General features: G+C 39.4%; 1 protein-coding gene across 2 annotated transcripts; it reads right to left on the reverse strand.

Annotated features, from left to right (window-relative positions):
* Nucleotides 1-203: 203 nt before the first annotated feature.
* dnaaf4 (dynein axonemal assembly factor 4) lies at nucleotides 204-24206 on the reverse strand. Of its 2 annotated transcripts, none has more exons than XM_034132921.1 (9): nucleotides 23975-24206; nucleotides 23240-23387; nucleotides 21989-22122; nucleotides 21649-21865; nucleotides 21413-21558; nucleotides 1185-1294; nucleotides 952-1105; nucleotides 665-770; nucleotides 204-554 (listed from the first exon to the last, which is right to left on the reverse strand). In XM_034132921.1, exons 1-9 carry the CDS (start codon nucleotides 24095-24097, stop codon nucleotides 352-354), a joined length of 1341 nt encoding a protein of 446 aa, XP_033988812.1. In that variant the 5' UTR covers nucleotides 24098-24206; the 3' UTR covers nucleotides 204-351. The 2 variants fall into 2 exon arrangements, with proteins under 2 accessions (XP_033988812.1, XP_033988813.1); XM_034132922.1 differs by having other exon boundaries at nucleotides 204-562.
* Nucleotides 24207-24663: the final 457 nt, after the last annotated feature.

Consider the following 24663-nt stretch of genomic DNA (forward strand, 5'->3'; position numbering starts at 1 on the left):
GCTGAAGTATACGCTGTGATTTTTTTTCGAGGGAAGGGGTGGGGGTCAGAGGGCCTAGGTATAAAAGTCACGGCTCGCCACTGAGTTAGTAATATGTTATTTTTAAACTCTACTGTAATTTACAAAATGTACCATCTCTTATAATATTTTTCAAACTTACACATTTTACTCCTGTGAGTGACATTTATACTGAAAACTTGTTTTCGAAAGTAATTTATTCAATCAGGTTACATGGTGATGAACATCCATTTAATCGCTTATCATTTTAGGTGGTACAACCAACACAACGTTGTTCTGCACACACTGTCTACCAGTAATCAGTAATCACACTAACAATTCAACACATGTCCTTCATTTTGATTCATATGCAGCAGCCTTTGGTTCTTTTGTGTCATTTATAAAACCATTGGGTAACAGAGAAAAATAAAAAGAGTAGCATTCTGTGTGTTTCAGTGCGTCCCAGATGCAGAGCCCTGGAGGATGTCTCTGATGGTCTGAGTGTCCGCCTGCAGCGCTGCATTGTGAGGGTCCAGCTTCAGAGCGGCCTGGTAGTCCTGCAGCCCTGAGAACATTCTTATTGTGAATGTTTCATTAAAACCAAGTCAAAAAATGCAAAGTTGTAAGGTAACAGTAGCAAATAAAATGTTCCTGTTGCTTTTCAAACCTTCTGCATAGAGCTGTAGCTGACAGAAGGCGGACCCCCGGCGGACGCTGGCCCTGGCTCTGGCTGCTGCGTTGGCAGGGACGGCTGGGGTCAGCAGATCCAGAGCCTACACAGAAACAAGGAGGGAGATGTGTATTGCTTTAAATAATAGCTAGATGCACATTCAATGAGCTTTAGGCAGCAGTGGTACAAACCTTGGGTGCAAAGTTACAGTTTCCAACAAGACAGTTCTTTGGACTCTCCTTATAACTGTTATTGTTAATGTCAAATACAGGGAGAGTGCACACCTGAGAAGCATCCTCAATGGCCTTATGGAGATTTTTTAACTTCAGATGACAAGCTGCCCTGTTGGAGTGCAGTGCTGGGATCTTGCTGTGGAGCCTGATGGCCAGGTTGTAGGCATTCACTGCCCCCAGGAAGTCTCCAGAAGCAAAACACTTGCTGCAGGGAAGAGTCATTCAGTGATCGCATGGTTAAAATAACAAGAACTGGTGCAGTGAGTAGCTGTTATAGCACTTACTCTCCTTTGTCCTTCAACCACTCAGGGTTCCTCTCCTCCTCCCTCAGGTCCTTCAGCTCCTCAACGTCTGCATTTCCTGCACGCCTGGCTTCGGCTTGTTTTTGAAGCCACTGTTGATTCAGATATCAAAAGTGTGATCTGAGTGCTTATTCCGCTCACAAAGCATATCAGTGTAGTTGCCAGCACCGAGAACCCGGAAATGTTGAGTACCCCATACTCTTATGTCAGAAATGTATAGTACGGGTCCTCAGCACATATAAATATGTGGATAACAGTTAAAGGTGGTTTGTCGGATTTGGACAATTTTGGAGTGGTTTTGCGGTTATTGAGGATACTGAATGCATTTCTGACATTTCAGTATACAAAATGTTTAAACCAGAACGTAGACAATTATTTTTCAAATAAATAGGCAATCTATCCAATCCAAATTATCCAGAATCTATCTAAAATTAATTAAAAAAAGAAAAAAAAAAGCATATATGCATTTTTACGCATATGCATATATGGGGGTTTAAAGGTTTACTCAAATTTAGGATGTTATTTTCTCGGAATGTTTAAAGGCACAACAACTAGGGTTCATCGGTTCGTGTTGCAAACACAACATTCAGAGTCTGTCAATCCACTGCCTCCAGACTCACTCTTTATTAAGGCTTTAAGTCTTGTCTGGCCACATGTGGAAGTGCCAAAAAAGAGTGATCGATGGTCTATTATTATAATTTGTTGCAATTCCTTGTTAAAACCAAAACAAAATGTCAGTTCACAAATGTCTACATTTATTTTAAATTGTATTAGACACACACACACACACACACACACACACACACACACACACACACACACACACACACACACACACACACACACACACACACACACACACACACACACACACACACACACACACACACACACACACACACCCATCAACTACAGACTGTGTGGTCTAATGTTGTATTCTTTGTAGGGATGCTGCGATCGATCGGCCGCCGATCGATATCGACCGATACTCACTCTCTGCCGATCGATCGGTGCTCTCTAAAAATGCCGATCGCGAGAGCCGATCGCATGACGTAAAATACATGACACTTTTCTCTGTGCGCGGCAAAACAAGCTTGCCAAAATGGCTTCACCAGTCTGGCAGTATTTGAAGGTGTCCGAAAATGACAATAAAATAGCGGTATGCAACGTGTGTGAAGCAGAAATCCTGCAGCTCCACCCGCTGTGACGGACCGGTGAGCGGAGCAACACACACTAAGAGTTAGACCTAACACACTTAGCTATTTTATCTACCTCTGGAACAAGCTAAACTAGTTATAAATATGTTTATTCTTCACTGTCGGGTCACTCATTCGTGGATCAGTGAGCTGCATGAGATACTGACAGGCTGTCAGGAGAGAGAGGGGGAGAGAGGAAAAGAGAGCGCTTCTGCTCATTTCTCCCGTGTTATTATCCAAAGTTAATGTAAACTTGAATAATGTACTTCATTTGAATGTAATAATTATGTTGGTTGTTGTTTGTGGAAGCGCCAGTGAATGAGCCCCATTAACTGAGTTTTAAACATCACTTTAAATGGAAGATCCCCATAGGCCCCGCCCACTCGATCGGATCGGTGATCGGTATCGGCCGATACTGATTCCGGCGATCGGCCCCAAAATTGGCGATCGGAGCATCCCTAATTCTTTGGTCAGCTTTGGTCTCCTCGGCTTGGTCAGTGTATGTTTTGGTCATTGGATTTTCTTTTCACAAATGGATATTCAAAAACAAAAAACGACTGGATATTTGATTTTCGTTTTAAAATTGAAAAACCAAGATTGAAATACAAGGCGTTTTTCTTTATCATGGTCAAAAAGGCATTTACTAAACTTAAAAAACGGGATGATTTTCATTTTCTACTTCTCAAAACAAAAAATAAAATCACTAGAAAACAGAAACAAAAAAAAAAACAGTTTTTTCATATTCTGCTACCGGAAGTTACCTTACAAAATAAGAGCGCAGATGAGGACGGTCAATCCGTGTATCTACGGTCCATTTGTTTTCACAACGAAAACAGCCAAGACACATATTGAGCCCAGAAAGTGAATGTTATTAAGGGCTGTAAATATAATAGGACAACATTGTTAGGAGATTTAAACTATACAGCGATTCTGCACTGCGGTCAGCTCAGCCGTCTCTCCAGTTTGTTATTATTTTTTCTGCCATTAGTCCTTCGTGAGATCGATCCTGTTGGACTCAGTAGGCTAGTAGTGAAACTACTCCCACAAGTACTATGAAGTACTTTTTGAGTAATCCTCTGTCAATGTCCCCTCCTGAGAACAATAATGCATGTTTCTCTGCTATTTTGAATCAGCGTTAAAACACCTTTCTTCATGAGATGTTGGACAGAGTATTTTAAGAGGATATGGTAGACATGATATCAGCAATACTTCCAGTCAGTAGTCCGGCAGCAGCATTTGTACCCCTTGGAAAGTCTTGCCCGCTATTTAAATTGACTTTGGTTGAAGTTAATAACAATATTGATATTATATAGATATATAGATATAGCATATCATTGATGCAGTCTTTCTGAACACTTTTAAAATAAAATACTGCAAATTAAGAATATTTGTAATGTTCTGCACAGATAGTGCCTTAACTTGAATTTGAAAACACGTGGCAACTTTATTATTATTACAGCAGTTGAAAAGATTTGTGGAAGGATAAATTCTTCATGGGCTTCAATGGCTCTCTAGATAAAGGGCGTTTTATGGTTGCTTGTATTATCCTCAGATAGTGGTTTGTTTAAATAACTAGTGACATTTTAATAAATATTGCAAAAAAGGGCTCCAAAAAAGGCATATATCCTGGCCGGCTTAGCCAGTGTGTATTTCTTCAAGCACCACAAGATTCATAGTTTATTAAGTACAATTCTGGGCCATTGATTGTGTCATTTCTCCAAACTCATACAGTAAAAATGCCTGTTTTGAAGCCTTAAAATGGTGCAGGAAAAGGCCTTTACATTGGGTTATACTTAAAAACAGGACTATTCAGTTAAGAGAAGAGAAAAAAGGAAAGCAAATTGTTATAATGGGTGATGTAACATTAATGACAGACATAATATGAGGTCCTTGGCACTCAGACTCTAGAGGGGTCATTTTGTGATCATGGGGCATCACCCTTACAGCATCAGGACAATATCATATGGAGTCAGACACTGGAAGTGTGCTGGAGGCGTTGACTGGGACTGATGGAAGGATGAGGCTGATGAGAATGAAGAATCTGCGAGGAACGAACTAGCGGCAGAGGAATAGTTATATATTAAAAGACAGCAGCATCATAAGAGGCCAACCAGAGTGACAGAGTGTGTCAGTGTGCTGAAGGATAGACCAGCTAACTAGGCCAGTCTCTAAAGACTTTCCAAGGTGTAAAAATGCTGCTGCCGGAGTACTGACTGGAAGTATTGCTGATATCATGTCTACCATCCTCTTAAAATACTCTGTCCAACAATATCAGTCTCAGGAAGAAAGGTTTTTTAACGCTTATTAAAATAAAAACATGCATTCTTGTACTCGGGAGGGGACATTGACAGAGGATTACTGGAAAAGTACACAGTAAGTACTTCATAGTACTTGCGGGGGTAGTTTCAGTAGTACTGAGTCCAACAGGATCAATCCCACGAAGAACTAATGGCAACAAAAAAGAATTCCCTCATCAAACTTAACAGAAGTGGCTAGATTTTGGATCTCAGCAGGGGACTTTGACAGAGGATTTCTCAAAAAGTACACAGTAAAATTACTTCAATGTATTGTTAGTAGTAGGCTAACTGATACAAAGTCAAACAGTATCAATTTCATTAAGAACTAATGGTAAAATTGTCTTTTTATCACTCATCAAAGATAGCAGAAAACATGCATTATGTACTATGGAGGGGACTAGTACCGAGTCCAACAGTGTCAGTTTTATTAAGAACTTGTGCAGGGATGCAAACTCATCAGGTATGAAAAAGGGGACAAGGATCCGAGCCCCCCAACCCCACAGAATATCGTCTTTAAAATGAGGAATAACCGAGGATTTTAGCAGTCAGAACAACTAAAGCAGCAGTGTTAATAATAACAGAAACGCCAAAGAGTCACATCTAATATAAATATATAAAACCATTTATTTTAATTGTGTAGCAGTCAGTTTATAATTTTGGCAGCACTGTTGAGCATTTTGAAAATGTATTACTATGTACTATACTTGGGTACAATTTTGAGATGCTTGTACTTTACTTAAGTATTTCAATGTTTTTGCTACTTTGTACTTCTACTCCTCTACAGTTCAGAGGAAAATGGTATTTAATCCCTTTAGTTACTTTACAGATGTGGATGAATGATGTGAAATATAATCAAGTGTTAAATCAGACTTTAGTTCCACCTGGAGTAAATTCACAAGCTACCCTGCAGTATACAAAGTCATTCAAACTAGCTGCTAGTGATGTTACGTAGATCAGGGGTATTCAACGAGGTCCAGTTAGAGAAAATGTCCCCATGCAAAGGTCCGGAACATCAAAATGTCTAACTTGCTTTATGAACTAGTGTGATATATTGAAGTAGCCTGTAGCTGTATCAACGTCTGCATGTAATCCACAACTGACTGCCAATCAAATAAAGAAAGTACAGTTAAAAAACAACAATATTTATTGTCAATTAACATTGAACTATACAGACATAGATGATGGCATAACGCATGCTGCTTGAGTAGTAGTTTGGCTGGCTGAGAGATGTAGCAAGTTATACATTTTTCTGTGAAAAAAGTATATTGCTGGCAATAAAGTCAATCATTATCATGGTGATTATTTCGCAGATAATACAAAAAACGGCTCTTTTCCTACACTCTGGTAGTTTCTACTATTACTCAAGTACAAGACCTGAGTACTTCTACTTTTACTCACGTACAAGATCTGAGTACTTCTACTTTTACTCAAGTACTAGATCTGAGTACTTCTACTGTTACTCAAGTACAAGACCTGAGTACTTCTACTTTTAATCTAGTACAAGATCTATACTTATACCACCTCTGTTTATAGCCTATGAAAAAACTATTAGAAAACGAAGGCTAAAGCTAACGTTGGCAGATAGTGACAATGTATGCTAGTTAGCTAGCTCAACGATTCCTTAAATAATATTGCGACAGAAACACTTTTCAGTGCACATCACGCTCTGCCGCTCCGACAGGGAGCTCTGCTCTGAACACCTGAACGGCCCGTTCTAACAGCTGTTCACCAGCGGTCCAGTCTGTGCCACAGTGACTCCGGACCGCACAGTTAATATTAACGAACACACGGTAGGTAATGTAGCTGCTGAAGCTAGACCTCATCGCGGAGCAGCAGAGTTCAGCCGACAGACAGGAAGACTCGAGCACACAGTCGCGCTTCATTATAATATATACAAAAATAACACCATGCGTGTCATGATGGCACATAACAGCTCGCAGCCGCAGATTACTCCGGGTCCCAGACCCCCCCCCCCCCCATACCCCAACAATATTTTTATTGCAGATCTACATGAATCACACAAACGATTCAAAACGGCGAATTTCGCCGAAAGGTGACAAGTTTGCATCCCTGTTGTGGTAAAAAATATTCACTCACTCATTGAATATAGCAGGGAATAAAATGAAGAGCATTTTTATTTCAAAATACTGCTGCTGGTTTATAAAGCACTGAATGGTTTAGGCCTAAAATACATTTCTGACCTACTGCTAAATTATGAACCATCCAGAACTCTCAGGTCTTCAGGGACTGGTCAGCTTTCTGTCCCCAGAGTCAGAACTAAACAGGGTAAAGCAGCGTTCAGTTATTATGCTCCAAATATCTGGAACAAACTACCAGAAACCTGCAGGTCGACTCTTACAACTCTTACTACTTTTAAATCCAGGCTGAAGACTTTTATTTTTGCCGCTGCTTTTAATTGAAACTGAGCGGTGTTTCGTTTTTGGTTAATGAACATTTGGGGCTAGTAACCCCAGGGAATCAGTGTCTGGGGACTTTGTCCTGGCTCATTTTCTCTGTGTATGCTGCTCGGGACGTATGTGCCATACAAGCGTACACAGCTCATGTTCGGAGAAACCTTGAGAAAGGCATCAGTAAAGTGGAACTTCTGTGTGAACTATTCATATCTTAAACTGCACTGTAACTTTGTATTCATGTATTTTTTATTCATGTACTTTTTATTCATGTATTTTTTCTTTTATTATCTTTTCTTTTTAATGACTGTTTTTAAATGCCTTTGTCTGAATGTCTTTCATTTTTGTAAAGCACCTTGAATTGCCTTGTGTTGAAAGGTGCTATATAGCCTTGCCTTGCCTTGCCTTGCCTTGCCTTGCAGTGATACATTTTACCATTAGTTCTTAATGAAATTGATACTGTTTGACTTTGTATTAGTTAGCCTAACAATACATTGAAGTAATTTTACTGTGTACTTTTTGAGAAATCCTCTGTCAAAGTCCCCTGCTGAGAACAAAATCTAGCCACTTCTGCTAAGTTTGATGAGGGAATTATTTTTTGTTGCCATTAGTTCTTCGTGGGATTGATCCTGTTGGACTCAGTAGGCTACTACTGAAACTACCCCCACAAGTACTATGAAGTACTTACTGTGTACTTTTCCAGTAATCCTCTGTCAATGTCCCCTCCCGAGTACAAGAATGCATGTTTTTATTTTAATAAGCGTTAAAAAACCTTTCTTCCTTAGACTGATATTGTTGGACAGAGTATTTTAAGAGGATGGTAGACATGATATCAGCAATACTTCCAGTCAGTACTCTGGCAGCAGCATTTTTACACCTTGGAAAGTCTTTAGAGACTGTCCTGGATAGCTGGTCCCAAATATCCTTCAGCACACTGACACACTCTGTCACTCTGGTTGGCCTCTTATGATGCTGCTGTCTTTTAATATATAACTATTCCTCTGCCGCTAGTTCGTTGCTCGCAGATTCTTCAGTCTCATCAGCCTCATCCTTCCATCAGTCCCAGTCAACGCCTCCAGCACACTTCCAGTGTCTGACTCCATATGATATTCTCCTGATGCTGTAAGGGTGATGCCCCATGATCACAAAATGACCCCTCTAGAGTCTGAGTGCCAAGGACCTCATATTATGTCTGTCATTAATGTTACATCACCCATTATAACAGTTTTCTTTCCTTTTTTCTCTTCTCTTAACTGAATAGTCCTGCCCTTATGAAACAAAAATATATTGTAATATATTGGTAAATATAATACAATATATTGGATCATACATTTCCATATATGGGAAAGTAGTCCTTATATTTTTAAATATATTGCAATATATGCATGGACCATGTATGGCTATATATTGATACATATAAAAAAAATATATTGCAATGAAAACAAAAACTGCACTATACATTTATATGTAATAGTTTTATTGAAACACTCATTTATCTTTCATGAGTTTACATAAAATTGAACAGATATTCATAAACAGTTATCTCACTTCGTTTTGTATAGTTATCCACTTTATATATGAACATATGTTTGATGGTAGCCTACATATAAAAAAAGTACAAATTGTCCATTGAATGATGGAAAATAATATACAGTTTATAAATATATATAGACACACACATATATGCACGCATATATGCACGCATATATATATTCATATATGCGTGCATATATGCACGCATATATATATTCATATATATATATATATATATAAATATATATATATGCATATATGCACGCATATATATGAATATATGCACGCATATATATCTATGCATATATTACGGCCGACCGGCTATTTGGAGTGGAACGCAGCCCATCCACGGCAGACAGCCCAAACAGTATTCGAATGCGCCACTTCCGGCTGATTTCGAGGAGCCCCCCCCCCTCTCCAGCAATAGATTGATCTGATTGGCAGATTCAAATCTGCGTTGCTGCCTCTGTCTGTTGATTCTGTCGCTGAGTGTCAAAGAGAAAGCATTCATCAGGTGCTTCGAAACGGAAAATTAAAAAGAAACGAGAGGAAAATACAGCACCAGAGTCAGGTATGTGTGTGAGCATTTAAAACTATTTTAAATTGAAATAATTCTGCATGTACACTATAAGTAGTCTAGTTGCTTAATCCGTATGTCCCGTCTCTCGGCACTACACCAGCTACATTAGCTAACGTTAGTTAAATTAGCTATGTTAGTTCCCTCGTGTATGAGTGTATAACCGGTCCGCAGCTTTGTGAACATTCAATTTCGAAGATTTTCGATGTTACAGTCAACTGAAGTCGACCCAAAACAGCCAAAAATAGCGGACCTTTAGATCGCTAACATTTTAGCATAAGTCAATGGAGTTTAACATAGCGAAAACTAGCCCCACGGCTAACGGACATTTTCTGACTGGTGACGATGATGAGCTAGTTAAGTAATGTAACCACAGTTAGTCTATGTCTTGTAAATTCCCCTTGTTCTCCTTGATCTGCATTATATCGTTCGTGTTTTAGTCAGGCACATTTAGGGACAGCTAAAGTAGTTCAGCTACGGGTCTCCGAGCTGGTTACACATGTGCGTTCAGGACATTATTGCGCATCGTCACATGCATAATTACCATCGTCACAGAGAGAATGCGTTCGTGAAGAATGTGAGCATATATGCAGATCTTTAGTGTTGGTAATGTTATAAGATTGTATGCATAGTGTCCTGCTCAGTCAGTGTGTTAATGAGTCTTGATGTCCCGTTTTTAGTTTCTATGTTGTTCAGGAATTGAGCTAATGCTAGCTAGTTAGCTAAGTTAAGCTATGATAGTGTGTGGATGAGATGCTAACTTAGCTTTTATTAGCCGTGTGTTTGCAACGTGTCTAATGTGTTTTAGCAACAATTAGTATTGCTGTTGCTTATTATTAATAACCATCGTCTGGTTAGTTATTGTAATTTGAACCTTATTTCTATTTCTGTGTATTTTGCAGAAACCATTCATTCATTCTCTACTCTACGTTAGGCTATGTGTTGTGGACTAATGCATTCAAGTTAGTTCACATTTTAGTTGTTATTGCCCCTGCTGACAATTGTGTGGATAATATGTAGCCTACAGTCAATGGCATTTCACATTTTGCTCTCCAGTGTATGTTATTTTAATGTTGACCCATAATACTATATATCTATATATTTTACAGGAGCATTGTTGAAATTCATAGGTCGAACTAAGCCTGCAGAACCACAAGTCAAGAGGACAGAGGAGCCAGATAGCAGTGGTGACTGAGACAGAATAAATAAGGAGAGAGGGCCCATGCAGAGGCAGACATCAGTAGTGAGGAATCAGACCCAAAAGATACGAGGACAGAGGAGCCAGATCGCAGTGGTAAGGAACGCACTGTCATTTAATTTCACTGTCATTTTACTTTTCACATATCACTTTATTCACTATTCAGCTTAGTTATCCTTGCCATGAAGGATTGAATGGATGAATGTTCTATATTATTTTAATGACAGATTGAACCACAGCAATATTGTTTTAGAGATTTTATATGTTTAACTGCTATGCCTGTCATCTCTGCTCTGTGTCATTGTGTTGTCTCCTGGGTTCTGTAGTGCCCGGAGTCTGTCTTTTTATTTTTTTCCTCCCAAACCCCATCCCCTCAGGACGCCTTTTGCCTCCTGTCAGGTCATCATTGTAATAAGAATTTGTTCTTAATTGATTTTCCTGGCTAAATAAAGGTTCTACTACTATTTATTCAGTTATTTTATTACTGGTACTGCTAATTGCATTATGCGTATTGTTGTATATTGTATATACGTATGTATTTACTACTACTACTTACAAAATCGAGGGTTGTAGCTTTGTGTCAGTACATATTTCAGGGTTTTTCTATGCCTTTGTTCATCTAAATTCTAATACTCATAGGCGACTACCACTCCTGCCGATGCCGAGGCCCAGTTCTCCCTTCCCACCACCCCAGGCTCATTGTGCTAGGTAAAACTCTCATTCAATAAAAGTAGTCTTTTAAAGGTGGGGTAGGTAATTTTGGAGAAACCAGCTCGAGATCGCTAGAATTTGAAAATACACAGCCGGAAAAAATGTGCCACTTCCTTACAGAGCCCCTCCTCCAACACACACGAACGCGCACATGACCAATGAGGGCACGAGATAAGTTTGTGCACAGATGGAAGGCTGACAGGCAGGTAGGCCATCCAGTCATTTCAGCCGGGCCGGCTAAAATGATTGGTCGTGCTTTTTACAGTACTACAGCTTCCACAGATGATATTTTTTTATGGATTTTTTGTCAAAGCACTTAAGATATTCATTGCTATCGGGATGTTAAGAGTATTCCATGGAATATAACAAAAAGTGTATCTCGAGCCGGTTTCTCAAACTTACCTACCCCACCTTTAAAGATGAATGCAATTACATTTTTTTAAGTTTTAAACAGAACTGTCACAGATGCAGATGCTTGGTCCAAATTCCATAAAATATACCAACCAGTAGCGCCACACTCAGACGAAAATGTACAAAGCCTATTCTTCCACTATTTGTATTCCCACATTATTCACCAAGCCAGCCCATGCTTTAATATAGATATTATGGATATTGTTATAATTCCTGCTGTCTTTTGTGAACTTCTAATTATTTGTAATTGTTCTGTTCCACAGATGCTGTAGTAAACCACCATCCAGGGACCAAGACATCAGATATAAGAACATCCATTAACACAAGAATTTGTGAGTAAAGGCACGAAAAAAACAAGATTGACGATCAAATAGGGTACAAGACTGTTTGGCCCTGTTCCGGACCTTGTTTTAATGAGTGATCAGCTCATGTTTAAAGTTGTCACCAGGTGAAACAAAAAACAAGATTGTTAAATAGGATAACAGACTGCTCTTTTTGGCCCTGTATGAAATAACAATGCATCATTTATTAACTATACCTATACAAAATGTAATACATTTTCCCTTCATTATGTAATAACACCTCCTTTTGTAATAATTTGCCCATTATGTAGTAAACAAGTTCAATGCAAATATGTAATACATATCGCCACATTTTGAAATATATTATTACATATTGCTGTGGTTATTACAAAATGAGTTGCAAACAATAACATTACAACTGTTTATTTATTTATTCAACCATGAATCATCCTTAATCATAATTTAAAAATATTTCAGTAGAATATCTTTCATTGGCCAAAACTAGATCAAGTGTTACCATATTCATTAGCCAACATGTATATCAACATCAATTTTGGGATATATTTACAGTTTGGTTATGGTTACATAATGAATATTACAGTTTTTTAAAAGGGCAACTCACGCATTTTGTAATAACCATTGCAAAATGTAATAATTTATTACAAAATGCAGGGAAATTTATTTTATATTGCGTTCAGGCTGTTACAGAATGCAGCAGATTATTACAAAATGTGGGTTTTATTACATAATTACATGAAAATGTTCTTGAGTCATTACATAATGTGTTGTTTATAGGCCTTTTCTTTTATTCTTTCCTTGTCCTTCTTTTAATGAGTATTTTGATAACTGTTACACATTGATAGAAAAAAACAGATTAAGCTTCTCATTATTCAGACTCAGCTCTCAGCGCTTAAGCTTCTTTTAAATGTTGATAAAACCAAGGTAATGCTCTTTTCAAAAACTAAAAAGACACCAGAGCCTGTTTTAGATATTGTAACTACGCAAGGGATAAAACTTGAAGTGGTTACCTGTTACAAATACCTTGGTATCTGGCTTGATGATTGTCTCACTTTTAAACTTCATGTCAATAACCTGCTTAAAAAACTGAGGGTTAGGCTAGGTTTCTTCTACAGGAACAAGTCCTGTTTCTCACTTGAGGCCAGAAAAAGGCTAGTCACTGTGACCTTTTTACCTGTACTGGACTATGGTGATCTGATCTATATGAATGCACCTGCCCATTACCTGATCAAGTTAGATGCCGCCTATCACAGTGCACTGAGATTTGTGACAAACTGTAAAGCATTAACCCATCACTGTACCCTGTATGCAAGGGCAGGTTTGCCTTCACTAACTGTACGGAGGCTCAGTCACTGGTACATTTTTATATACAAAGCCATGTTAGGGAAACTTCCTTCCTACATCTGCTCCCTGATCTCACGGCGAATTGTAAGTGGCTACTGCCTGAGATCGAATGCTGTGGTTTTATTAAATGTGCCAACTGCTAGGACTGTCTTAGGGAAGATAGCATTTAGATGCGCAGCTCCGCTAACTTGGAACAGTCTGAGCAATTTGGTTCCACTAAATGTTTTTAAAGCAAGGATAGATGCTATCCAATCGGAAACTGTTGGAACCTGTAAATGTTACTAGCTATGTAAACTGTAGTCACTGTAAATATGCTGTATGATGTCCTTTTTTGTTTTTCTGTTATGTTTATATGTATTCATGTGGAACCTACTTGCAGCAGGTCACCCTTGAAAAAGAGATCAATGATCTCAATGGGATTCACCTGCATAAATAAAGGTTTGAAATTAAATGAAAGATTTTTTTTATCAGAACATGCATTTCTCCTCATTGTGAACATATATTGCACTCATGTTCAGAATATATGGTACGTACATGGTCTTTTATAAATCTGAATATATATAGTGCATACATGTCCCCATATAATTGTGAATATATAGCGCATACATGTCCCCATATAATTGTGAATATATATAGTACATGTCCCCATATAATTGTGAATATATTCTGCATACATGTCCCCATATAAATCTGAATATATAGCGCATACATGTCCCCATATATTTGTGAATATATATAGTACATGTCCCCATATAATTGTGAATATATTCTACATACATGTCCCCATATAAATCTGAATATATAGTACATACATATCCCCATATATTTGTGCATATATATAGTACATGTCCCCATATAATTGTGAATATATTCTACATACATGTCCCCATATAAAACTGAATATATAGTACATACATGTCCCCATATATTTGTGAATATATATAGTACATGTCCCCATATAAATGTTAATATATAGTAAATGTATGTTCACATATATACACAACCAATATATTATATATATTTACATATATTACTCAATATATGGAAAGCGGCAATTACTGATGTATTATCCCATATATTACAATATATTATCAATATATTCAATATATATATTGTAATATATTAACACAATATATTATTCTATATATCTTCAATATATTTTCAATATATTTTGTAGATATGAATAAATATGTTTTTCATGTTGATTATTAATCAGTATCACTTGGTGTAGCCAACAGCAAGATTTCCTTTATTAAATCTTTTCAATTAACCAGTAAATCAGAAAACAAAATAATGCAATATATTGACAGTTAATATATGGGGAAATATATTTTCTTTGCGTAAGGGTGTCTTTAAGTATAATACAATGTAAAGTCCTTTTCCTGCACCATTTTAAGGCTTCAAAACAGGCATTTTTACTGTATGTGTTTGGAGAAATAACACAATCAATGGCCCAGAATTGTACTTAATAAACTGAATCTTGTGGTGCTTGAAGAAATACACACTGGCTAAGCCGGCCAGGATATATGCCTTTTTTGGAGCCCTTTTTTGCAATATTTATTAAAATGTCACTAGTTATTTAAACAAACCACTATCTGAGGATAATACAAGCAACCATAAAACGCCTTTTATCTAGAGAGCCATTGAAGCCCATGAAGAATTTATCCTTCCACAAATCTTTTCATCTGCTGTAATAATAATAAAGTTGCCACGTGTTTTCAAATTCAAGTTAAGGCACTATCTGTGCAGAACATTAAAAAATATTCTTCATTTGCAGTATTTTATTTTAAAAGTGTTCAGAAAGACTGCATCAATGATATGCTATATCTATATATCTATATAATATCAATATTGTTATTAACTTCAACCAAAGTCAATTTAAATAGCGGGCAAGACTTTCCAAGGGGTAAAAATGCTGCTGCCGGACTACTGACTGGAAGTATTGTTGATATCATGTCTACCATATCCTCTTAAAATACTCTGTCCAACATCTCATGAAGAAAGGTGTTTTAACGCTGATTCAAAATAGCAGAGAAACATGCATTATTGTTCTCAGGAGGGGACATTGACAGAGGATTACTCAAAAAGTACTTCATAGTACTTGTGGGAGTAGTTTCACTACTAGCCTACTGAGTCCAACAGGATCGATCTCACGAAGGACTAATGGCAGAAAAAATAATAACAAACTGGAGAGACGGCTGAGCTGACCGCAGTGCAGAATCGCTGTATAGTTTAAATCTCCTAACAATGTTGTCCTATTATATTTACAGCCCTTAATAACATTCACTTTCTGGGCTCAATATGTGTCTTGGCTGTTTTCGTTGTGAAAACAAATGGACCGTAGATACACGGATTGACCGTCCTCATCTGCGCTCTTATTTTGTAAGGTAACTTCCGGTAGCAGAATATGAAAAAACTGGGTTTTTTTTTGTTTCTGTTTTCTAGTGATTTTATTTTTTGTTTTGAGAAGTAGAAAATGAAAATCATCCCGTTTTTTAAGTTTAGTAAATCCCTTTTTGACCATGATAAAGAAAAACGCCTTGTATTTCAATCTTGGTTTTTCAATTTTAAAACGAAAATCAAATATCCAGTCGTTTTTTGTTTTTGAATATCCATTTGTGAAAAGAAAATCCAATGACCAAAACATACACTGACCAAGCCGAGGAGACCAAAGCTGACCAAAGAATTAGGGATGCTCCGATCGCCAATTTTGGGGCCGATCGCCGGAATCAGTATCGGCCGATACCGATCACCGATCCGATCGAGTGGGCGGGGCCTATGGGGATCTTCCATTTAAAGTGATGTTTAAAACTCAGTTAATGGGGCTCATTCACTGGCGCTTCCACAAACAACAACCAACATAATTATTACATTCAAATGAAGTACATTATTCAAGTTTACATTAACTTTGGATAATAACATGGGAGAAATGAGCGGAAGCGCTCTCTTTTCCTCTCTCCCTCTCTCTCTCTCTCTCTCCTGACAGCCTGTCAGTATCTCATGCAGCTCACTGATCCACTAATGAGTGACCCGACAGTGAAGAATAAATATATTTATAACTAGTTTAGTTCCAGAGGTAGATAAAATAGCTAAGTGTGTTAGGTCTAACTCTTAGTGTGTGTGTTGCTCCGCTCACCGGTCCGTCACAGCGGGTGGAGCTGCAGGGACAAACTGGAGAGACGGCTGAGTTGACCGCAGTGCATCGCTGTATAGTTGAAATCTCCTAACAATGTTGTCCATTTTAGACATAGGCCTATTATATTTACAGCCCTTAATAACATTCATTTTCTGGGCTCAATATGTGTCTTGGCTGTTTTCGTTGTGAAAACAAATGGACCGTAGACACACGGATTGACCGTCCTCATCTGCGCTCTTATTTTGTAAGGTAACTTCCGGTAGCAGAATATGAAAAAACTGTAGTTTTTTTGTTTCTGTTTTCTATTGATTTTATTTTTTGTTTTGAGAAGTAGAAAATGAAAATCATCCCGTTTTTTAAAGGACACCTATCATGCTATATTTGAACAATATATTGTAGGGCCATACCTATATAAAGTATATAAATATAGTTTTTTTTTCAAAATACCAAACAGATCCTGCATTTTAGCCATGCCTCATTTCGCTCCATTTGCTCTTTCCAGCACTGTTTTTGCAGGGGGCTGATTCTGTGAGCTGCAGCTGACCACGCCCCCCTGCAGGAGAGGGGAGCGTGCTCTGAACAGCTGCTGGGCTGTCAGAAGAGGGGGAAGATCTCCGTCCTCCGTGTTTTATTATATTATTATATAGAGTCGTTATTCATTTGTTTTAAAGCTCAATAAATAACAAAGAAGACCTTTGACCGGCACTTTTCTAATTTTGTCCGGAAGATTTCAACTTTAACGGACATCTTGACCGGCGAAAAAAAACCTAACTGAAACTCTGCCGCACGGTCCCCTCGTTCCTTGGAAGAGGCGGAGAGGTGGGTGTTTGTCATCTGCTGGTGGACTAACCGGAGAGAATTACAGTGCTTGCCTCGACGGGGAGGGATTGCATTGAATTAAAGCAGCAGGAGCAAACGCTTGCCTCGGGGAGGGAGAAAAAGAGCCACAGCGGAGAATAAACAGAATGGTAACCATGGCAACCATGCGCGGGAAGTCTTCTTCGCTGCTTTTGTGGCAGACTACAGCGCCACTTACAGGCCTGGCATATGTACTACAGCGTCTCCAGCGCTTTCGAGCGGCAATGGCCGGCCGTGGCCCAACCCCACATTCCCCTGATAGGTTGGCCCTTGGAGAGTTGGCCCAATAGCCGTAGCGCCACCGTGTTCAAATCTGGATCAGCTTTTATCAGATCCGTTGCAGCCCCGTTTTTAGAGATTTGGGTATGGAGGAAAATAGAGAGGGTTGTGTTTTCTGACACTTGGTGAGTTCCCTGGAACACCGGGGACACATATTCATGTATAAAAGACGTACAAAAGTGCATTTTGCATGATAGGTCCCATTTAAGTTAAGTAAATCCCTTTTTGACCATGATAAAGAAAAACGCCTTGTATTTCAATTTTGGTTTTTCAATTTTAAAACGAAAATCAAATATCCAGTCGTTTTTTGTTTTTGAATATCCATTTGTGAAAAGAAAATCCAATGACCAAAACATACACTGACCCCCTACTATGGGCTGTTCGTCCCTTGTCCTGTCCACTTTATTACACAGTAAATGTTTTGTTTCCTACTTTTCTGATCTGCTCCGGCCTGCCCTGGTTAACTTAGCATTATGCTGTTAATACAACTCAAAATGTTCAACTCAAGAGCCCTCTGGCATTTCAGTGGACAGAATCCCTGGATGTTATTAATCTGGTGTAGTTGATCAGCAGTTTGCAGTGGCTGGCTGATAGTTTAACTACCGGTACATCCATATTTGTGTAGTGATTTAAATAGTTTAATTAACTGTTTAGCCTTTTCTGTGTAGCTGACTGTAATATTTTTGTCCATAAAAGCTAAGAGCTAAGCTGATATGAAAAAGTGTTAAAGGGCCCATGTCATGGCCATTTCCACTGATCATAATTACATTGTTGAGGTATACTAAAATAGATTTATACTGTGCAATTTTCCAAACTCACATTGGTTTCGCATACAGCATCTCTGTCAAGCATGTGTATTCAGCAGTATTCACTTTCTCCACTAAACGACTCGTTGGAGCTCTTGCCCCCCCCTCCCTGTGAGCCTAGTGTGCTCCGATTGGTCAGCTCGGCCACTCGTTCTGATTAGTCAACCACCAGAGAGGCTGCGCCCATGTCAGTGCTTTTCCCGGCTGCTCTCAGCGTAACATCAGTCTTATCATGGCGTCGGTACAGCGGTATATTTTATATACATATATATTTTTAACTGTTGTTATAGAAGAGTGTGACGGCCCCAGGGCCTTTGTCTTACGATGGGGTGGAGCTGAAGAGGCTAATCAGCACGATCACGGACACCTCCGGACACAGTCTCTCTCCAAAGCGGCTGCAGGAAGACTAACTCTGCGATCCTCTCAACCATTTCTTCTCTGCATTTACCACAATAAATGTGCCGTGGTTTTGTAAACTCGTGTATGTCTCCTTGTCTTTCCGTTGTGGCCTACGAGCTACTCTCATAACAAAGAGTAAGTTATTTTTACCCGTTATAAACTACTACTGTTTGATGAGAAATCAAATCATGGTTTGCTATATATGAATTCAGGGAAGAAAGGATAGGCCTACTAAGTATTTCCATTAAACTTTATTTTTAGAAATGTACAAAATGTCATCCATTCCTCCTCCTCGCATCTTGCCTGCGCACAGTCGGTGCGGTGCCTTTTAGCACCCTCAGTAGTAGTAGAATCCCTTCCCCGTCATGGATTGTCCGCCAGGATCTGGCTGGACGAAATCAAATGCAAATCACAAAATATTAGAGAAACTTAGTTGTTTTAGACTCGTTAGTAGTAGTTGTGTAATGAACAGCTTGCCTGCTAATATGCTAACCTAGCTTTGTTTACCTTGGTAGCTAACACGATATGAACGTTAGCTTGGAGGAAAGGCAACTATAATGCAGTGTAATAAAACTACTATGAACAAAAGCTAGTGGTTCATATTAGGCTAGCAATAACGTGTTTATAATTGCAATCGTATACGGGTATTCTGCTACGTTCGGTCATACAATGTAACTTGCATGAATACATTGTTTTGCGCTAGCATACAGCTAGCCTCGTTAGCTACATGCAGTATATGTACGGTCACAATGTACGGTAAATCACAGTACAGTATACTGTATGAGTATTCCGTGTGTGTGACTGCAGACATTCTCCTGCCATGACAAACATGTAAGGCCATCTGCTGACATTGTAGTTGATATATTTAAACGCTAGCAACGTAGCATCACAAAAATGTTTTTCTGACCAAAACTAGCTCTACCTCCGTGTGTTAGATCGCTACGCCAGCTATAATGTAATTACGTTTCGCGACTGACCGGCAAATCACCCGGAGTATACTGTCAATAGGTATTTTGTGTGTGAATGCAGACATTCTCCTGCTATGAGATACATGTATGCAAGGCCATCTGCTGATATTAGAGTTGATATATGGAAACTCTAGCAACTTAGTTAGCACAGTTAGCACTGTGTCAATGGCTTAGCAGTCCAACACAGTTTACACATTTAAACAGTCTTGTTTGATAAATACACAAATAACAATGCAAACTTACAGGTTGTATACCCAGATCTTCCCCTGCTCCAAACGGTCCAAACAAGCTGTGCATATCCGGCCTCAAACTGGGCAATGTTTTGGAAGCTTTCGTCTGTGAAATGCCGGTTCTTCGAACCTCTGGAGGAGGAACACGCCGCTGCTGGTGTGGCCATAGCTCTTCGGGATTGGTCCATTTCGTTCCGGGTACCGCATGACATCAGGCGGTACCCGGAACTAAATGGAAGACTCAAATGGGCAGTGACGTATCTCCAACGAGGCGTTTTGGGGAGGTATTTTCTGTGTTAGAGTTTTACTCGCTACAGGGTGTACTTTGAGGGTTTTGACTCTGCACACCGTTTACATGCATAAAAACCTTCATAACACACAAGGGGACGGGTAATAACCGGAAAAGCATGACATGGGAGCTTTAAACATTGCAGAGCAGAGAGAATGACTAGTGCATTAGGACCTCCTGTATACACAGAAACTACAATTAATAGAAGACTACCCACAAAAGTGATCGGCTCAGGCCAGAATATATTTAAAAAAAGCAGCTGGCACAACCACAACGTACGCCAGGCCTTAAGGCCCTGACACACCAGGCAGTCACCAGAGAACTCGCCGACACCCTACACCAACAGTTCCATCAAGGAGTTCTCCTGCGTCTTGGCCGTGTGTCGCACTGGAAATCACCGCAAAGACTTCAGCCGAGCACGTACGAACTGCGCATGCGTGAGTGGCAATAACTCTCCTTACCAGCAGGCGGCGGTAGTGTGTATTCGTCATTCAAAATAGGCAACAACCGGAAGACAGAGAAGAAGAACAGACTGATATAAACAAACAAATAGCGTGTGCGTTCCATTTTCACTCTCGTCCATCGAAAACATGTTTTAGAATATAAAAATACATGAATGATGAAATGAGCACATAAAGTGCAGACATACTATAAAATCACAGTTAATAGACCTGCATCTGATGATCGCAGTGTTCTGGCGGGTGTGTAGTTTATTGAGTCAGCAATGTAGTAATGGCCACTTCTTGCTAAATTTACGATGAGATGAAAAACCGGACTTGACCAAACAAATCACGGAGCTCTCAGCAGAGGACAGCCGGGGACGCTCCCGCCGATATCAGAGATGTCCCTGCTATGTGTGGGAGGTAAGAGAGGACATTTAAGGGCTATGTTTGATGTCTTTAAGTATCACCTGCTGGTGTTTAGCTGCTGTCCTGTGCCTTAAATCGTTTGTTTACGTCCCTCACTTCCGTTTCGCTTCTCATTTGCTAGCTGAACAGCTGCTCAGAGTGGTTTCTTGGCCCGATAGCTTGTGTCCGACACCCGGCCGATTCAACATGTTGAATCGGCCGGGTGTCGACCGTGAAAGGCCAAATAAGGCGTGTCACGGCCGAGGGTTCGGGACACACCAAATTGACTTTGGGCGACAAGGAACCCGTTTTCGCCAGACAACGCAAGACGGCCGATATCGGCCTGGTGTGTAGGGGCCTTTACACTTGACAAACTGTCAGAGAAGATGATGATCTCACCTCCTCCTCCTCTGGCACTCTTGATTCCCGGAGCGCAGTTGGGAAAACGCGCGGGGTGAATCTGACTTGAATGTTTGCAGAGCGCCTCGGAGCGGGCGGGAGCGCTGGGGTTTTCTGGCTCTTTGCTTCACTGTTGCCTCTTTCATCTAAATGCAGAAATATAATATGATCATTAACATACCAAAATCTCACCAGGTAGTATAGAAGCACATTTGATCACACAGTAAATGACGTACCCAGTTTGACCTTTGCTCCATCTGAGCATCCTTTCTCCTGCTTCTCTGTCGGGGCTTTCAGTTTGTTCTGACGGACTCTCTGGTCTTGGAGTTTTAGTTTGGCTTCTCCCACTGCTGTTTCTCTCTGTCTCAGCTGCCATGCTGCCAGCTCTGCTGTGGTCTTCTCTCGCTCATCCTCCTTCCTTTTCAGAATGATGTCTCTTTCCTCCTTTTCAAGCTGAGGTCAAGTAAAACTAATTATAACAAAATATTTCTTGATTCCAGAGCAGAATTCTAATGGTATTTTGGTACACTGGGTGATGGGGTCATGAGTAGATTGTGATGTCATTGAGAGTGTTACCTTCATCATTGTCTCCAGTGCGTACTTTTTCTCTGCTTGCTGTTTCTCAGCCTTTGATCTGGACTCCGAACACAGCCTCTCCTGGTATTTCAACAGAGCCCTTTCTCTGACCTCCTTCTTCTTTTCTTTATCATCTGAAACACATTGATTTATTATGGTAGATGAATTATAATGAAATGTACAGTATTGGATATTTTTAGTTAAATCAAGCAGATATTCAAAATGGCAATGTTGTAGAAGCAGTAGACTCAGAGTTTACTGATCTCTATCTTTTTATTTCTTAGCCTTTTCCGGCCAAGGTCATGAATAATTTGAACATTGAAATTAGGGTTAGATTTGGCATGCTGACTAGTTCCTAGGTTTCACTATAATAATGTGGCAGAACATAGAGAGCGCAAGTCAAATTACATTAATGGAGAGAAATGAGTGACAGCTGGTCCAGAATGGTTCTGATGTGCAGTAAATATAGACGTCTGTCAGATTGACATTGTTTAATATTAAGAAGAACACTGTGCAGCCTAGCTGGGTGATGTGTTGAGTACCCTTGTAAATACTTGTATTCTCATCTCATCTTGTCGCTGGGCTTGCCAGTAGGAAGTTGATGAACAATACAGTGTGATAACAGAATGCTATCCCTCAGATTAACACTGGCTTAGTTGGAAACAGTAAATGGACAGCATTTATATTGCACTGCTCCAGGCTTCCAGACTTTTACAAGCCAGCATTCACACACATTCACACAGAGGCTACCTCACAGGGTGCTCAGGGAAACTAACATTCACACACTGCTGAAACACTTTGGGGTTCAGTGCACAAGGAGATTTCAGACATTTTGATTGTCTGGGGAAACCGATTATTGCCCGTTTTCTCACAGCCTTGTTCATCAGAGCAACTCTGAGTTGGAAGACTTTTTAAGTTGTCTTATTGTTAGACAACGTGCCTCGGCCTGTGGCCTTCAATAAACTCTCAATAATTTTGTTTGCCATAAATGCAGTTGCTAATTTCTCTTTTTTCTAATGTGTGCCTTATTTAATCTTTTTATGGTGTATATTTTTGTTATTAAATTGACGTTTGTCATATTGGAAGTATTTTAAATTGTCTATGTCTTTTATACTTTTTAGTCTGAGTTGAACTGGTTTCAGGCACTTCAGACAAATTACAAGACTATGATTTTCTCATACATTTCATCAAAGCAATATTTCAATGGGTTTTATGTATGTAAAAGGATTAAAAAAAAAAGTTTACTCCTACATGTAGTTATCACCAGATGCTCCCAGAATGCATTGGAACATTTTGGCAGAGTGATGACTGCGACTCCATTTCCAACCTTTGCTGTGCTTCTGTCCTCGTCCACAGGTTCAGACAGAAAGGCTTCGAACAGATAGGGGGGGTAATGCACCTGAGCAGAAAACCACGCGCAAAACATATTGTTTGCTAAAATGTGAGAAACAGAGAAACAAACAAAAAGCACATGCACTTACATTTGTTTAATCAAATATAAATCATTGCACATTAGGCATAAGGAAATACAGCTTTGGGATCCGTCAGTTGAAATTGTAATGTTAATGAAACTTTTGTGTACACAGTTGAGTACATTTTACTCAAATTGAAGAAGATTTCACAAATTAAGTGTTTATATTTTACTCTGCTTTATGGTCATTAGAAACAACTCTACTGCCATTTTACAGAATTGTAAAATATTGTTTATAGATATTTAAAAAAATAAAATGAATCATGGTGATCTTTAATCTAAACAAGGTCAATAAAACCAAACATCAGTACTTGACAAAGCACAATTTATTCTTATAAATGAGCAAAACATTAAAACAATTTGAATCCCATTGACATGGAGACTATTAACAACTAGACCGACACATGTGTCCTTTTATGTTGTTGCTGGTAAACTAACAAACGCGTAGTGTGTGACTCATAGACTGTAAAGTACTGTGACTAACCCACTGTGAATGAAACACAGCCCTATGTTACCTTCAGGTACTCTTCTGTAGACAGGAAGTCCACTCTCTCCGCGCGCGCTCCCTTTAAAGGCACGCTGATGAACACCGTGCTGTCCGTCTGAGTCCACGAGTAGTCTGACACTATCAGCGGCATCTCCGCACAGTACCCGCTCTTTGAAAGCGCAAAAAGTCGATGTATTCAGCTAAAAAAACGGACTTCTTCGACAAAAAGCGCGGAGTCATGAAAGGAGAGATCAACTTCCGCTAAGCGTCCCGTTGCTATGGCGACCAGAGACCGTATGCTCCCTTCATGTTGTCGGAAGAAAATCGAAATTGAGAGTTGTAATCAATCCCGATTCTGTAAATTACGTTTTGATTGCCAAAACGCCTAAATTACAGTTTTTTCAATTGCTAAAACACGTTTTCTTTTAAAACAGGGCTCAAACTTTACTTTAAAATAAATGTATATTGTTTTAACGCAGCACCTCAACAAATATATTATGTGCATCAACACATGGTCCTCTGCAAAAAAACTGTAACCCCTAGATTCCACCGGGTCCGTCTGCACCGCGGTTTTGGTCCGGCCTCCTCCGGCGTCATCCCTACCAGGCGCGTTTCAGAAGCGGAGCGTCTTGCCTGCCGGCTCGCAGTTTTTGTTGATTTGGGCATATTTCCTGGACAGGCTACTTTGTACAGACAAAGTTAATAATAACTGTAATA

The sequence above is a fragment of the Trematomus bernacchii genome, unplaced genomic scaffold (assembly GCF_902827165.1).
Source record: "Trematomus bernacchii unplaced genomic scaffold, fTreBer1.1, whole genome shotgun sequence".
Lineage (NCBI taxonomy): Eukaryota > Metazoa > Chordata > Actinopteri > Perciformes > Nototheniidae > Trematomus > Trematomus bernacchii.

Excerpts from the sequence above, each read along its gene's own strand:
- dnaaf4 (XM_034132921.1), bottom strand. The coding sequence starts at position 24,097 with ATGCCGCTGATAGTGTCAGACTACTCGTGGACTCAGACGGACAGCACG. Across the intron at positions 21,866-21,988 it reads CACTGGAGACAATGATGAAG|CTTGAAAAGGAGGAAAGAGA; the intron begins GTAACACTCTCA and ends ACTTGACCTCAG. Across the intron at positions 771-951 it reads CCATTGAGGATGCTTCTCAG|GCTCTGGATCTGCTGACCCC; the intron begins GTGTGCACTCTC and ends GTTTCTGTGTAG.